Source organism: Scomber scombrus, chromosome 3, assembly GCF_963691925.1.
Source record: "Scomber scombrus chromosome 3, fScoSco1.1, whole genome shotgun sequence".
Classification (NCBI taxonomy): Eukaryota; Metazoa; Chordata; class Actinopteri; order Scombriformes; family Scombridae; genus Scomber; species Scomber scombrus.
Genome location: NC_084972.1, coordinates 25,956,863 through 25,973,624, shown reverse-complemented (window position 1 = coordinate 25,973,624; position 16,762 = coordinate 25,956,863). Strand labels below are relative to the sequence as shown.

General features: G+C 36.4%; 1 protein-coding gene across 1 annotated transcript; it reads left to right on the top strand.

The window, feature by feature from the left end:
- Positions 1 to 960: 960 nt before the first annotated feature.
- igfn1.4 (immunoglobulin like and fibronectin type III domain containing 1, tandem duplicate 4) lies at positions 961 to 15,717 on the top strand. Its single transcript, XM_062445456.1, has 24 exons — positions 961 to 1,006; positions 2,270 to 2,302; positions 2,832 to 2,954; positions 3,364 to 3,503; positions 4,046 to 4,145; positions 4,427 to 4,505; positions 4,595 to 4,787; positions 4,969 to 5,082; positions 5,390 to 5,558; positions 5,673 to 5,945; positions 6,147 to 6,398; positions 7,170 to 7,208; positions 9,715 to 9,774; positions 10,586 to 10,701; positions 10,956 to 11,097; positions 11,181 to 11,474; positions 11,627 to 11,929; positions 12,230 to 12,409; positions 12,501 to 12,629; positions 12,737 to 12,816; positions 13,021 to 13,213; positions 13,944 to 14,240; positions 14,947 to 15,279; positions 15,373 to 15,717. The coding sequence occupies exons 1-24, from the start codon at positions 961 to 963 to the stop codon at positions 15,375 to 15,377; spliced, it is 3,693 nt and encodes a 1,230-aa protein (XP_062301440.1). The 3' UTR covers positions 15,378 to 15,717.
- The last annotated feature ends 1,045 nt before the right edge of the window (positions 15,718 to 16,762 follow it).

Sequence of the window (16,762 nt, the reverse complement as noted above, 5' to 3'; positions counted from 1 at the left end):
TCAGTGTGATTGCGTCTTAACACAGAGTTGCTTAGAAAAACTACTGAAATCATAGTGCAACACACTGGAGAGAAGCAAATCGTTTTTGGCAAGTCTTAAAATGATGTACCTAAGTCATGTGACATTAATATACTCTATGCCAGGCATAAACATGCACATGTAGTTTGCTTTCCAAACAAACTAACATTTCTGCAAATCCACTTAAGCCCTGGCTAGACAGAATCTGTTACAATTACATGTTCCGTCAGTTTATTTTTATGAGGTGACATTTGTCATTCTAAGTTTAGCAATCATGTGGTGTAATGAAAGATATCTATGTACTAGCAGGGAACCCTGCTGTGATTGGAACCAACAGATCATTAAAAAAAAATGTTAATTTGTTCAGCATGTGATAATTTTAAAATTAAGCCAGCATGCTGCAGCTTAAAATGAGAACAAAAATCCTTCAGTAATGTAAGTTTAAGCCTGGCATAAAATCATGTCATGTTGTTAATATGAAATGATACACTCCAGTCCTAATTTTAAGAGGATTTTATTTTTGGGGAATGTGATAACCGTCGTCATACAGCAAGCAGCTGCATGGCCTGAAGCCACAGATGATCATGTTTTGTGTCTGCTACTGTATTTCTTAAGTCTATTGTTAAATAATGGCAAAGGGTAATGTTTTGGCAGACCTTTTCTTAGCATACAAAATAAACCCTTTTCAACATCAATTGAGGCAGTCAATCCAGTCTTACATGTATACCAAAACAGAATCCTTAAACAAAGATATTTTTCCAACAATACTTCAGATTTACAGTGACTCCCTAACTGTATTGTGGAAAATAATAAGACAAATTTGGTTTCCTACACCTGCTATTTGGATAGATTAGTAGAGCAGCAAGTACTTAAATCCCCTCCATTATCTATTACAGTTTGAGGAGTCTTGCTGAATCCGACCAGGAATAAAAAAGACTCAAGATGTTTAAAAGAACGAAGGTGACGGATGGGACGGCTACTGGCCAAGGTAAGCAGTAAAATATGATCTGGTTTTACGAAACAGGCACTGAAGAACACCATCCAACATCAAGCTAGTGTGTCTGCACAATATCTACTTCTCAACAGTTTGTTTCTGTTATTTTTCTGTGAAACTTTGACAGATCTTATACCACATTGAGGTGACAAGTAACCACATAAAACCCATGATTATTATGCAATAATGTAATTATATGTAGTACCAAAGTCTGATGATACAACTGCCATGATGAATAGGAAAAAAGTGTCTACAGGTACATGCATTGTGTCTTCTTTATGTCTTCAGTCTATACTTGATCTCCTTGATAGACTTTGACAAAGAATTAACATTCACAAGTCAGACCATCCATCACATCAGGCTAGAAAGGTGACATAGTATATAGAGTATTTGTGAACAAATCTACAGAAAACAGTAAATGTATCTAACTTTATGCATTAAAATTGTGTAATGTCTGTTTAATGATTCAGTTCAAATGGTTAATTACAGGCTATTATAAAGGCTACAATGCACTTATGCAGACTTCTGCTTTTGCTTTCACACTTTGGCTTTAATTGGCTGTAAATGGAAATTAAATTAAAACCAGACTTACATTATTCAAAGAGTACAAGGCAAATGTGTCCATTAATAACTATATTTAGACTAAACAACAGCATGTACACATAGTCTATTAAAGAGCTCATAAAGTAGGTAGACATACTGTACATTGCAAAATAATTACACCACTGTAAATTGCAGAGGGTAATTGCATTGCTAGGCTATAAATGTTGTAGTATGTGATTTCATGGTACGTACTTGTCCCTATACAAGTAAACATCAAATAAATAAAATTCCATTGCGAGGACAAATGTGACACCTACCCGAAGTGTAATTAAATGGGTGAGTCTGATGTTTGAGTCATATAAACATTATAGGTATACACTTCCTGTGTACCTTAACATGGGTAGCAGAATTGCATATTTTCATATAACTATGTATTTTTGTGCATTTATAAGTGGCACTTCACATGTGATATATTGTTGCAATTGTTGACATTGACAACAACAACAAAAGTTGCTTATAAATATGAAATTGATTAACCTATGCTGATGTAATTAAGCTGAATCTTCCAAATCTCACAATGCAGCCATTTCATGCATTTAGTGTTCTAGTATATTTAATGTCCCTCAGTAAAATTATTTAAGACTAATCCATAATTCAGTGCTAATATCATACTGACATGTGCTGTATATACTCTTTAACATTTGCTTTCATCAGATCCCGATGCAGAGAATTACATTGATAAAGAAGGTAGGCTTAGAATACCGCAGAGAAGCCCATCGTCAGCTGTCTCGCTCTTTTTTTCCCACCCAACTGCTCACAAAAGCATGACGTACTGGTATGCACTGGTATTAATATTCTGTAAGAGCGTACATATCTATTGTACGTAGATATGTAGGTGCACTTCTACATATCTGTTCTCAGGATGGAATGTAGGCATGGATTTCCAGAAAAAAGGTTAAAGAGGTAAATGTTATTGAAATGTAAATGTCCTGATGGTGTGACACAATTGTATGTGTCGTCTGACTCGTCTCCACACCAGAACCACATACATATTGCATACAATGGGGTCCGATGGGGACCCCACTGTATCTCTGATAGAGTGAGTGTAACATTAAACATTCTAATACTTCATGTATTAGAATGTGTTTCAGTGTGGTTTATTTGGGTGACGATTTATTTACAAAACAACAGTGTAAAGGTTAAATATGTTTATATGGTTTTTATTGTTTTGTGTCAAATATATCGTAGCTGACATTTCATTTTCAACTCTTGACAGTGGGGATCAAGAAAAGATCTAAGGTCCCCGGGGTGATGATTACTCAGTTTATTGAAACACTGCCAGAGGGAAAGAGCCATCCAGACTTCACCCGCAAGCCAATTGCCTTGACCATCCAAGAAGGTAAGACAGAATGCATAAGAATTATTTTAAACACTGACATCACAAAATATTCCAAGGTAGTATTTCCATGATTCTGCATAATGGATTCATGAATCCATAAATTCTGTGCAAGACCAACGGAAGCAGAGCCCTGCCATTCAACACACAGACTCCTGCATCAGTCAGATATAATTAAACACATTCTGACTTTGATTTAAAAGCAGAAAAAGTTTCAAAGTAGTGCATAAAGGTATTAAACATTTTTTTTGTAATTTGTAATGAAAATAGTAGATTTTAATGCAAAAAAATATACTTAAATGACACAGTATATAATTGAATAAATATTCCTGCATTTATTTACTGTGCTTCCATAACAATAACAATGTGTGGTGACCTTGATTGTATCTTTGTTCTTTTTTTCTTTTTACAGGCAAATTTGCTTTTTTTAAAGCCATTGTCACAGGAGACCCAAAGCCGGATGTAAAATGGAGCAGAAATAACGGAGATGTGTCTGATGCATCAAGATATCAGTCCAAATACGATCCCAACTCCAATGAGCATACATTTGAGGCAAGTGATTAGCGCTATTAAATCTTAGTGATACTATACAGCAACATGCTGATGTAAGGAACTGATAAAAATAGCACATAGGAAGAAATAGATAAAAAGAAAGAGAAGAACGAAAGAACATATTTGATAACATCAAAGTCATACAGCCTGCCACCCTATCAGTATTTGCTTTGCTGATTACTTTTTCTTCAGTGTGGATGGCAAAAGGGGATTATATTCATCCTGAGAGGGGCACACTCAACATAGTCAGTTTCATGAAAAAACACATCTTCTCCCATATCCCCTCAACTCACTGCTGTTTGAGGATGATAATGTAAAATAAAAAAAGTCACACAGGAGGCCAACGACTGTATCAAGCAGTGGGAAAAGCCTCTAATTAGAGTATTTCTAATCTATTGTTTGGTCATGTGGAATACATCACAAAGGGATGCGTTTCTATTTCTATTCTTATTTAAAGTAGACATTAAAATGTTGACAAAGCTGATTACATCACACATTAGGTCCATTCCTTGTAATTAGTGTGTTTTTTTTTTATCTTCCAGATGCCAAATGTTAAGCCAGACCAAGCAGATACCTATAAGTGTTTTGCCACAAATGAATTTGGACAAGCCATGGTCACTGTTGTTCTAAATATTATTGAAGGTAAGGGTGGTTTGCTTGCTATGCCTCTAACAAATGAATGCATGTCATATTATACTTCTTTTTACTAAACCAAGGCAGAGTAACTTAATTTTATATAGCATGAAGACACCAGCGTATTCCCAAATGTACTTCAACTAGGTATACTTGTATCAAAATTTACTTTACTATCCCATACCCTCAAATATATTACACTCATTCCAATGCTCAGCCTTTAATAGTCCCTCGTGTATGTTGCTTAATTACATTGTTTTATTCATTTAAATGCCTTCTTCTGTTTTTAGTTGGTTTCAAAATGAACAAAACAGGACAGCAACCGGTAGTAGAAGTCACCGATTTTAAGAAAGTACTAAAAAGGAGAAGGTTGGTTTGTGTTACATAAGTTGATAGTCTTTTTTTATTATAAAGATCTACAAAATTATTCAACTAATCACAATATATTTTATATCTAGTAAAGTACGTCCCAAAGCTGAAGAACCGGAGAAAAAAGATGGAGAGATTGATCCTAAATTTTGGGAGCTCTTAATGAGCGCTGACAAGAAAGACTATGAGAGAATCTGTGCAGAATTTGGAGTGACTGACTTTCGCTGGATGCTCAAGACACTAAATGAAATGAAGAAAGAAAGAGAGGAAGAACAAGCTGCGGTTTGTCATTTGTGATATTTTCATATATGGTTTAGTTCCTTTTTTCTGTATAAACTGTACATGCTTGGATACATTTAAATTCACTCCAGAAACAGAAGGCAATTCTGAAAGCATCAATTTGAAATAATGTTCAAATGATTGGTATCACATATTGACACTTTTTTTTCTGTTTTTGACACAGTTCGTCAAAAACCTGTCAAACCTGAAACCTATCCATGTCAACTCAGATGGTACTGCATCCTTTGAGCTTGACATGGATCTTCTTGACCCCAGCAGCTCAATCTTTCTGTACAAGGTTAGTGTGAAAACAAGAGTACGTGTCTGGAATTGTACTAGCAGTCCTTCAAGATGAAAGGTCCAATGAAATCAAAAAGACTCATCATCTCCACAACATATGATATTTGCAACATATCCCTTAGTGTATAGTACAGTATAGTGGAGCATACGCTATAGAATTTGAAGATGTTTTGATGAAGTCCTTTAATGATGCTTTCCATTTTAACTCAAATAAGTGACATTTTCCCTGCTGTTATCTTGCAGCTGTATTTTGCAAGAACAATTTCAAGAATTGAAGGAAGTTACATTATATATTTCCCGCACAGGACGGTGAAATGGTTCCTTACACAAAGGAGTTGGGAGACCAGATGAAGCACTGCCTTAAAAAAGTAGGGAGAAAGTATATTTTCACCTTGAGGGATCTTATGCCAGAAGATGCTGGACTGTACCAGGTGGATGTAGATGATGTGAATATGTTTTCCACTGACTTTAAAAGTAAGTTTTTGAACATACAACAAATTGCTAACACTAACTGTTTTCAATAATGTTATCGTTCATGCAGATGTAACAAACTATTATATCTAAAATTATTCACTTGTTATTTTTCAGTTCCCATGGTGGATTTCTTGGTGAAAATTCAGGAAGTAAAGGCAATAGAGAGAGAAGATGCTGTTTTTGAGTGTGTCCTATCAAACCCCTTCTCCAAGATTATGTGGTTCGGCAAGAATCTGCCACTGGAACAAGGGGATAAATTTGACATTGAAGTGTCAGAAGACATGCTCATTCACAGGCTGGTGGTCAAAGACTGCATGGTAATAGACAAAGGAATTTATTCTGCCTGTGCAGGAATAAAATCATGCAATGCATGGCTTATTGTTGAAGGTAAGATATTGCACTCCTCAAAAAGACTGTAACTGATAATGTAGTGTATCATAAAGTAATGGATAAAGGTAATAGTTGGTAATTGGATAACAAGAGAAATAAAAAGCTACAGGATTCCTTGTACAAGTCATTGTTTTCTATGTCATAATATGGCATTTTCAAGTGTCCACCCATGACAAATCTCTTCCTCTTTCTATTTAGCTGATAAAAGTGTACCAAAGGGAAAGAAAGCTGCAAGGAAAACAACAAGGGCAGGAGGATCTGGGGAGGATCTTTCGAAGATTGCCCAAGAGCAACAAGTTAAACTGGACAAGAATAGAGAGGAAAGGAAAGAACAAATTAAAGCTGTGAAAGAAGCTCGAGCAGCTGCAGCAGATGTCTCCGATTCAGGAGACAAAACAGGAGCTGCTTCAACTGACGGTCAATCCAAAGCACCAAAAGCCTCTGACTCAGGTAAGAATGCCAACCACAAAGCTTATAAACCTGAGTTAAATTTCAAAACAAGGTTGGCATATTGGCAAGACAAGATATCAAATGTGGTTATCTGGTGACTTTTTAACGCACTGAAGTAAAACTACTTCCTGACTTGAGTATTTTCCCCCATGGCCATTTGCATAGACTAAACAACAACTGTGTTGAATCACTTTAAATGACCAACTCTCAGGAATTATTTCGGTAATATATAGAAATATTAAATCTGTGCACAAACAAGCTCCTAATAATGAACCCTGCTGCCATTGTAATTCTCAACCGCATGGAGACCATGTTCAAAATTTAAAAAGTGTGAAAAAAAGATAAGGAGTCCTTCATCTCAAATCAGTGTAATGCCAAATAACACTGTACTTTTATCATAAGATAAATGACACAGCAGATTCTTACAGGATAAAGCACACAGATACAGATACTACTACAATGCAGGATTTATTGGTTTTTATTACAAAACCCAAACTCATGTATTTCAGCTGAGGTCATAGCATCTTATAATTAAAAAAAACTATACCATAGAATATCACTTGATATTATATTGATTTTGCCATAACATGACCAGTACATTACTGTTTCAATGCACTTAGTGTCTCTGGATTCAACTGCATTCTGTTATCAAGTCCATTACCTTTTCATTTTTTCCCCACTGATATTTGTAAAATGTTCATCAATTTGCACGTAATACTAGCTATAATAAGTTGTTGATATGGTCCACTAACCGACTTTAATGGATGATAGGTGCGGGAAAGGATAAAGCAGGAGCAGGAACAGGACCAGGTAAGGTGAATGGGTGTGGGTGGCAAGTACTGGTAAGAAACAAGAATGGTTGTGGTCTCCTTTACATGAATACAAAGTTGAATATGACAGCTTTTTTTCCCCTTCAGTCATCAGTTTTTTTTTTATCTCAATAGCCTTTATTTTGAACTTCTGCATTAAATGTTGAAGTCATTGTAATATTCTTTTTTTTAATGTTGAGTCATCAACTCGTGACTTTCAGGTGAGGTTTTGCTTCTTAGTATTTTGCCAATTTATTTAAATGATTTGCTGTTAGATAGTGAGGTTCCTGTGCTATTGCACATGAATGTATTGCATTCTGCAGTTTCCTCATTAATTAAATGTTTTTGTTTTGGTGTCTCATAATTAAAAATGCTTAAAATAAGTTGAATATTATCAATTAGCCCTTTATATATTCAGATTTTCATGTTTCCTCAACTTACTCCCTAAAGCTTATATACACCTTATTTACTTATTGAAATGTATCTGATAATCGGAAGGGAAAAAAACAGTTTAAAGCACCATACAGTACCAGTACTTCTGTACCTTTTAGTCTACTTGTCTGTGAATCACCTAAACCTGCTGTAAATGCTATCATCACTTCAGTGCAGTTGCATGATCAGGCTAATTGGACAATTGAATAACAGCCTTGATCTCAACATAGATTACCTATCTAAAGCAAGTTAGGTCTCTGCTAGTTGATTTTTGCACTCCCCTCCAGACACATAGCTATAATAAGTTTTTTAATATTCTACTTTGAATAATATTCTTTATGCCTTTTTAGAAAAAAGTTTCAACCAACTTCTCCCTGGCTGAGAATTTAAGAATATATAAATATGAAAATATGGAGGTGCCTCAAGCTTTGTATCCCACCCTCCATCACCACTGCTGTTGTGAAAAAAGAGAACTACTGGCAACTCAGTATAACAACACAAAACCACAAACATCATTTAAAATTATATGTGGAGCTAATTCTAAACATTATTTCTGTTTAATTATTACTTAGCTAAAACCTTTTCAGGGTGTCCAATGTCCAAATCTAGCCAACACTTGCACATGTTAGCAATAAGCACGAATGCTAATTGTGAACAAGTATAACAGTAGTTACATGTGTTTCATATATAAAGCTTTATTTATAGACTTAGATGACTTATTGAATCCAGCCACTGTTGTGGTCTCATGATAAACTGTTGGCAAGATGTCAGATTTTACCAAATCACATATTGTGTTACAGTACAGCTCCCTGTATATTGTGTAGACCACACCATGTAAATTTCATGTAAATCGGATGATGTTTGTCAGATAAGGCTGACTTCCTGTTGCCAGTAAGTGGAACTATAATTATGAATCAATATTGACATTCAGATGCGTTCAGGCCTGGACTCAAGCATGAGAAATCTGGAGCAGATTGGACCATGTAAAGTCAAGTTACTTTTTCATGTTTTGGGCTAGCATGACATGCCACAGGCATTCCATAAAAATTAAGTTGCTTCGCAATTTAGCAGGGTGTACCCTCGAGCCATTTTGCCACACCCCATCCCAAGACCATATCAGCCCAAGACCATATCAAATATTAAAGAAAAATGCATGTTGAAAGTTTTGTGAGTTTTTGAGCACCTCTAGCAGTTAATGCTATAAATAATTAGGCGGACCTATTAAGCTGATATGCAATGACCAAGCCCAATTGCGATATCCACATATTGAAATCAAAATGCTTATAGTTCGAACATGGGTGCAAAATATTATGTATTATGGTGAGAGCAATAATCCTACTGACTTTCATGAACATTCATCCCAACATGGCCCTGCATTTAGGGTTCTATGGAGCACGCTGGCAATGCCTGAGTCCAATCCTTTGAGAAAGTACAATTGCAATTTTCTCCAGTGCTGACGTGTGTTCCAATTTTTTGACTTTTCAACCGTACCAAGCCCTTCACAAATGCAGTAGCATACTAGAATAATAATAATCTCTACAAAAACAATTGGGCTATAATGAAAAGAGAAGTCAAGTACAACTGTTCAAATTCTTAGAACAGTGTAAAAGAAATGTCAACTTTGTGCTCCAGCTGGCACTTTGGCACTGCAGAGAGTAAGAGTTAGAGTAATTTGTAATACCAAATTAAAAAAGAAAACTTTTAAAAATGCAAATCTACAGTGGGGGAAATGTGAACTTCATCCACTTCACTGACCGCTTGGCTTTCTGAAATACTGCAATGAATATATATGATCCTTAGAAAATGTCTTAAAAACACGCCAAAACAGTGGTATGACTGGTATGATAAATGATGTTTAGCACGTCATCTTATTCATCCATAAAAGTAAACCGATACGGTAACAGTCTGGAGTATTTTCACACTGTCTGTGATCGTTGATAGGTATTTCAGACAAAATGTCAACAGCAGAAGCTGGAGACTCAGGAAGTTGTACGAGAAATAAAAGTGGAGCATAAAAATGAGGGAATAATTTCCTAAATCAAGTTTAAATGACTTGCTGTTGTTATTGCTGTCAGCCCATTCTGCTCAGGGAGCCAAAGGCGGTGCAAGCCAAGACGTTCAACTTGCTGCAGGAGGTGGTATACCTGATATGTAATACTGAAAAAGTAGAATAGTAGCACAAACTTTAAAATATTAATAACAGTCTAATCAAATAACTATATTAAAAAGCGTATTGCTTTTTAATATCTCATCAAATGATTTTATTCTCTGTAACATCTTAATCCTGTAGATTTACCACAGATTTTCTTTGAAAACCAATTAATGTGAAGGTATGAAATAACACAACAGGAGGTCCTTAATGACCAGAATGTGTGTTCTTAACAAAATTCTTAATATGCTGAGCCATAGACCCTCACTGTACAAAGGTTTTCATGTTTTCATAGAAAATCTTGGAAGCTCATCTAGTTTCTATTAACATACATTTCAAAGCCTTATGTTTGCTGCTTGTTTTTATGCTGTAGTTAATGTAATTTAACCTCCTTGCAAATATTAGATCACACCGGTCTAATATTTGAGCCATGCAGTGTATTTGTTATTAAAATGCACTCTTACAGGTTGTTCTAGTAGATAAAGGTAAGGTTATACTCTCGATTCCTAACTATTGTTTCTATATAGTGGTATAATTCATATGCATTACAATATTTTCCTTTTTTGTAAAGTACAAATAATTGATACTGATTAACTATTGCACCACTATATTTTAATGATTAAAGAGAAGTATGGACTTACGTATATATATTCATATATACACACACACACACACACACATATATATATATATATATATATATATATATATATATATATATATATATAGTTTTGAACTGAAAGCTGCTCCACATGAATTTGTTTAGTGGAAAGTAAAATTGTTTTTATGTTACCCAGAGCCTGGAATTTCCTGTGGACTCTCTGATATTAATGCTCTTCGTGGAAAGCCGGCTGAATTAACAGTGACGATGAACACAGACTGCGAAGGAGCTTGGTTCAAAGATGGAGAGCCGGTAAAGCTTATAAAATAACTAAACTAACTACAGTATACACTGCATATTTAGCATTTTGAAAATGTTCTGACACTTTTATTTTAATTAACTGAGGGCAAGAATAAGATAAACTTTTAAGTACTTTTAAGTATGTAGTAATATACAACATTGTCTTCTGGATACAGAATTGCCATCTTGGATAGTTCTATTTTCATTTTCATTTTTTTGTCTGTGTAACTTGAAAAGTAATGCCATTTTCATTTTTGATTTGCTAGTTAACGTCCGGTGGAGGGATCACCATAAGCAAAGATGGAAACACTCACAAGCTGGTTATTCACAGCTGCAGAGATGACGACACTGGAGTTCATCGTTTTGAATCTGGGAATCTTAGTACGGAAGCAAAAGTCACAGTTGGAGGTATAATTTACTCCCTTCTATTGTAAAATATAAATGACAACAGTTCCAGTGTATTAAAACCAAATTACATCTTGTGTTTCCAGATGTACCTGACTTTGACCCAGATGACCTTCACAAGTTCTCCAAACCTGTGATTGTAAGAGTGGGCCAGAACGCTGCTTTCAAGATGCCCTTTACGCCTCAGGAGTCTTTGGTGGTCAGCTGGTTTAAGGATGGCATCGAAATGAAAGATGGAGGAGGAATTAAGATTGTGAGGGAGCCCAATCACAGTCGGCTGCTTCTCAGAGACTGCCTGCGGTCAGACATGGGAGAAGTAAAAATCCAACTTAAAAGCCCATTTGGAGCAGTGGAGGCCACATCTAGGCTTATTGTGCTTGGTACGAAAACACAGAGAAATCTAATGAGAAAAATGAGAAATACTAAGAGAAACAAATACCATCTACATCCGCATTCAAATATAAACGAAACTTAGACCTTTGTCACAGTTGTGTCACTTCATTTAAAATGTAACACTATGTTTTTCTTACAGATCGTCCAGGTCCACCAGAGGGTCCGGTGGAGACCACTGAAACCACCTCAAGTGTAATTGAGATTAAATGGAGCCCTCCCAAAGATGACGGTGGCTCTCCTGTAACCAACTACATTATAGAACGGCTGCAGAAAGGGCACAGTATGTGGACGAAACTTGGGGATGTCTCAGCCGACAAGACCTCCTTTAGAGACAGGAATGTGACTCATGGAAAGAAATATCACTACCGCATCTTTGCAGAAAACCCAGAGGGCCTCAGCGACGCCCTGGAGACAACTGATAGCATTATGGCTGGCATAATGAGTGAGTGTATTAAAAAAAAGTCTCATTTAGCATTCCTCAGCAAATCCCATGTTAATCTCCCTCAGGTTGTAATAAATGAAAATGCCTCTGGATAGGTTTTGTGCTCACTTCAAATCGTTTATCACCAGCAGTATTTAGTCACTGTTGAAAGCCCACCTTTTATCATTACTGTGTCTCCAAGAGGAATTTTTGGGATATCCTCCAGTAATAATGTCGTTGATTTATTCTATAACTTTAATTACTTCTTAATTATTGATAATGAACTTACTAGATAACTCGGAACTACTTGTCATTCTTTAGTACTTTCTGGTCCACCTGGTGCCCCCAAAGTGGTGAGTACCTCTAAGACCTGTATCAACTTGACTTGGACCCCGCCGGTGGATGACAAAGGAATACCAATCATTGGTTACCAATTGGAGAAACGAAAGAAGGACACAACTGAGTGGATTGCCCTAAATGCAGTTAATGAACCTATTGAAGGTTTGTCAGAATAAAAGCATACTATTATGTAGGACAGTTATCTTATTATATTTTTTGTTTTTGTTTACTGTGTTATTCACCTTATTTTCAGATGTGAACTATGGAGTTAAAGAAGTCACTGAGGGAGCAGAGTATGAGTTCAGGGTTTCAGCAATCAATGAATCAGGAGCAGGAGATCTAAGCCCTCCCTCTGCAATGGCATGTGCAAAGAATCCCAACAGTAAGTTGTTAAATCATTATTATGCTCAGCAAAGGAAGTTAACTTTGTCATGCAGATAAGTCTTTATTTCCCCTCTACATTTTATGTTTTGTGTGTTTTGCATCCAGTGAGACCTTGCTTTAAAGACCCAGAGGACTTCATTGTTGTCAGGGCAGGAAATTCTGTACGTGTCAAGGTTTCTTATGAGGTAAGAATAAACCTAAACCCTGGCATGGAAACCAAAATCTTCCTCTTTGGTATAAATCATAAAACCATCTTAACAAACCAGTACTGGATTTCATATTTTAATCTCCCATTCCAGCCATGTTATATTCTTGAGTCATGAGTTTGCTAAAGTGTGACATGAATGCATATGCCTCACATTCAATTTATCTGACACTGATATCCCCAGGCTGAACCTCCACCTCAAATCACTTGGCTGAGGGATGATGAGCCAATATCCCCATGGATTGAGGTCATCAATACAGAGGGAATGTCTCAGCTTGTTATACCTTCATCAAAGCGCTCAGATTCAGCCATCTACACTATTAAAGCCAAAAACTCTGTGGGCGAGGCTTGCTTTGACATTGAAGTTAGAGTGACAGGTAAGAAAAAAAGCAGGCTTTTACACTATGATTAGCCCCAAAATGACATGGAATAACAGTAGTGTATTTTTGTATTGAAGCTTCTGCAAGCACGGTTTTTGCACTAGTATTAACTGAATGAATTTAACATCCACAGGTCTTCCAAAGAGGAATTTATTTTTCTACTAGTAATTAATTGTACAATAACCATTACGTGAACTTAAATATGAGATTTAATTGCTTTGCATTGTTTAGTGTTCTTGTGCTGAAGAAGTTGTGTTTTATCAACATTGGATAATACTAAGAAACATTTAGCCAATTAAATGCAAATAACACATCAATGTATTGGCAAACTAATGTCAAACCCCAATTAACACTGAACACTTCCAGGTGCATTGAGAAATGTGCCTCTTACTGAGTGACATGCAGTAACAGGATATGATTAATTTGTCTTATGCTAGCTGTCAAATGCAAATGCAATCCTGACAAAACCCCCCATAGCAGTGGAATTCCTCTTAAGTAAATGTAAGGCAGGATTACATAAACACCACCGACATGTTGTAGGGAGAAAAGTCAGATTTATTTGTATGGTTGCTCAGGCTGAAAAGATTTTACAGCAGCCACATTACAAAGAAAGCAATGAAAATGTAAGCACTGCTCCAAATTTTAAAACAAAGACAGGACAAAGGTTAAGCAACAGATTTTTTTTCTCACACTGAACTGATTAAAATCTTATCTTCATTGTTGCCAGATGAACCCAAGTGCCCAGGGCCAGTGACACTGGAGCAAACAGTCCATGGCAAAGTGGTAGTATCGTGGACTCCCTCTCCAGACGAAGAGCTTGATGACCGACTGTGCTACATGGTGTCTCAATGCGACTCTAATACCAGAATGTGGAAGACGGCAGTGGACCGCCTCTTCGATCACACCTACACAGTCATCAACATTTACCCTGGGATAGAGTACCATTTCCGGGTCTATGCCAGGAATGATATGGGTCTCTCAGATCCTTCTCAGTCACCTACATGGGGTATCAACAGCAACAGAGGTGGGTTTATAAATTCAGTTATATTTACAATGGCCATAATTTTGTACCAATTTCACCACTATGCCATCATCAGAACACCTCATGTGTTGTATATTTCCTTAGCACTTAGTAGTACTTGTCCAATTTGATGAAATTCTATATATTATTTAGAATTCTGTATATTCTGTATACGGATAAGAGAGGAAATCTTGGTCAATCAGTTGGGGGATAAAGCAATTTGGTCTGTGTAATATCATGAAAAATACTGGATGGGTTGCTATGAATAGCTATGCATTTTGTTCCCCAGAAGATAAACCCTAATGACTGTAGCAAAGCCCTGATTTTTTATCTGGCACCACCTGCACATTAAGGTTTATAATCATCCAGTGAAATATATATAGGTACATGGGACTGGCACACATTAGAAACCGACATCTACAGTTTCTGCTATCTTCTTACTTCATCAGGTCAAAATTAAAATGTGTCCAATAGTTTATGATTTCGTACAATTCGATAAGAGCTAATTAGCAAATGTTAGCATGGCAACACATAAACACTAAAACTGTGACCATTGTAAACATGAACTGCTAAACACAGGCATTTTAGCATTGTTATTGTGAACATATTGACATGTGGACATCAGCATGTAGCTCTAATCACTGCTGCCATGTGACCTAAACGATCATTTCAATTATTTCCCTCTTTGATTATTTTTTTTTCTATTAAGTTCCAATACCAACAAATGGAGTTACTGGTTATTCAATGGGGATGAACTTTGAGAGGCCGCCATCCATCTTGGTCCCTCTAAAGGTCCACACACCACCTAAAGGTTACCAAGTCTTCATGACATGTGCTGTCCGAGGATGCCCCGTGCCCAGTGTGACCTGGTACCTCAACAACATCTGCATCAACTCAGACAAAAACTATTACTTCACCAACTCATATGGAGTGTGCTCCATGTATATTCTCAGAGTCCGACCAAAAGACAGCGGTGACTATAGGGTTGTTGCAGTCAACGCTTTGGGCAAGGCAGAGTGTTCCACTAAACTTACTGTGAAAGGTAATGTTTAACTGAAGAGTTTGTATTTCTTCTGAAGAAACCATTCTAGTTCATTTTTGTAATGATTCTTTTCTTTCTTCTTTTTCTCTACAGATTGAACTGGTGCAAAGGCTTTGTGATACAATTCCTCTTACTGAAATATTTTGGAAAACACAGTAAAAATGAATGTCAAATGTTTTGTTGTACTGCATTGATTGTATTGAAAGTGTGATACTGTTCTCTAAACTGCTACAAGAACTGTCTAAAATATTCTAAATACTAATTTATTTAATTTATTTGAATGTTACTGATTTGCAATTGTTAACCTGCCATTATAATTCATTAACTGCAGGGTTGAAATGATAAACTAAAATTTGAAGACTTATGTCAGGGTTTTTTTTTCAGAAAAGCAATAGAACAAATCTATTTTAACACACTGCAATAAATCAACAAACTGCCCATTACGTGTGGTGTTCTTTTTTGTCTTGTTTAATCACAGAAATTCTGCTTTTATTAATAGCTTTGCAAATATTCTTCACTGACGTCATTGACAGAAACAAAGTCAGTGGCCATCAATAAGGCAACAGATGTTTCAAGCATGTGTTTCCAATTGCACATAGCTCTAATAAGTGAGTCCATGACACCATGTACATCACATTACCACATGTGCCCTTAGGAACTGAACTTAGGAGTGCACATTTTCATTGCATTTCCATATATATCCACATGAGCTACCCAGTAGACTTTTTTAATTTTTTTTTTTTTATATCCACTGTAACATCACCATTAAATGACGAGCTTCCTGAGAGACAGCTAAGTGAGACAGCTAAGTTTAACTTATCATATGTGTATATTTAAAATAAAGGATTCATACATAGATACATACAGTATATACAGTACCAGTCAAAAGCTTGGACACAGATTGTCATACAAGGGAGTGGGAAGATGTGTCTTAACTTTGTCTGGTGCTGTACATTCACATTACACACTTCATTTTACTGACAGGCCAACATAAATCAAGTCTACCATCCGTCATGTGACATCCATACAGAGCAGGGAAGCTGTTGGATGTAGCCCTTTGACTAAACAGCAGAGCCAAGATGAAAATGCTTATTTTATCTGATGGCCTTATGCCGACTGATAATATTGGAGTAAAGCAAAATGTTTTTACCACTAACATTTACCTCTAATACAGTTGTTAATATACTTCCTTTATGGAAAAGGTCTTACCTCATTTCCTCTGCGCGGTCAGAGGTGATACTTGTGTTTATTCTCCGTTCGTGTCATCAGGCTTTTCTCGTAGTAATGTCACAGTATCTTTTATGAGGTCGGGGTGACTATTCAAACTGCCTGGATAAGTCACGCTTGTTTAACCTCTGACAATATGAACCCAAAATTCTGCGCAGTGCAACCAGTACAACACACCACCACCACATGAGCAACCATCTTTTTATAATGCCACCGCAGGCCCAGCGTGACTCACTGAATACCGCAAACATGCTGT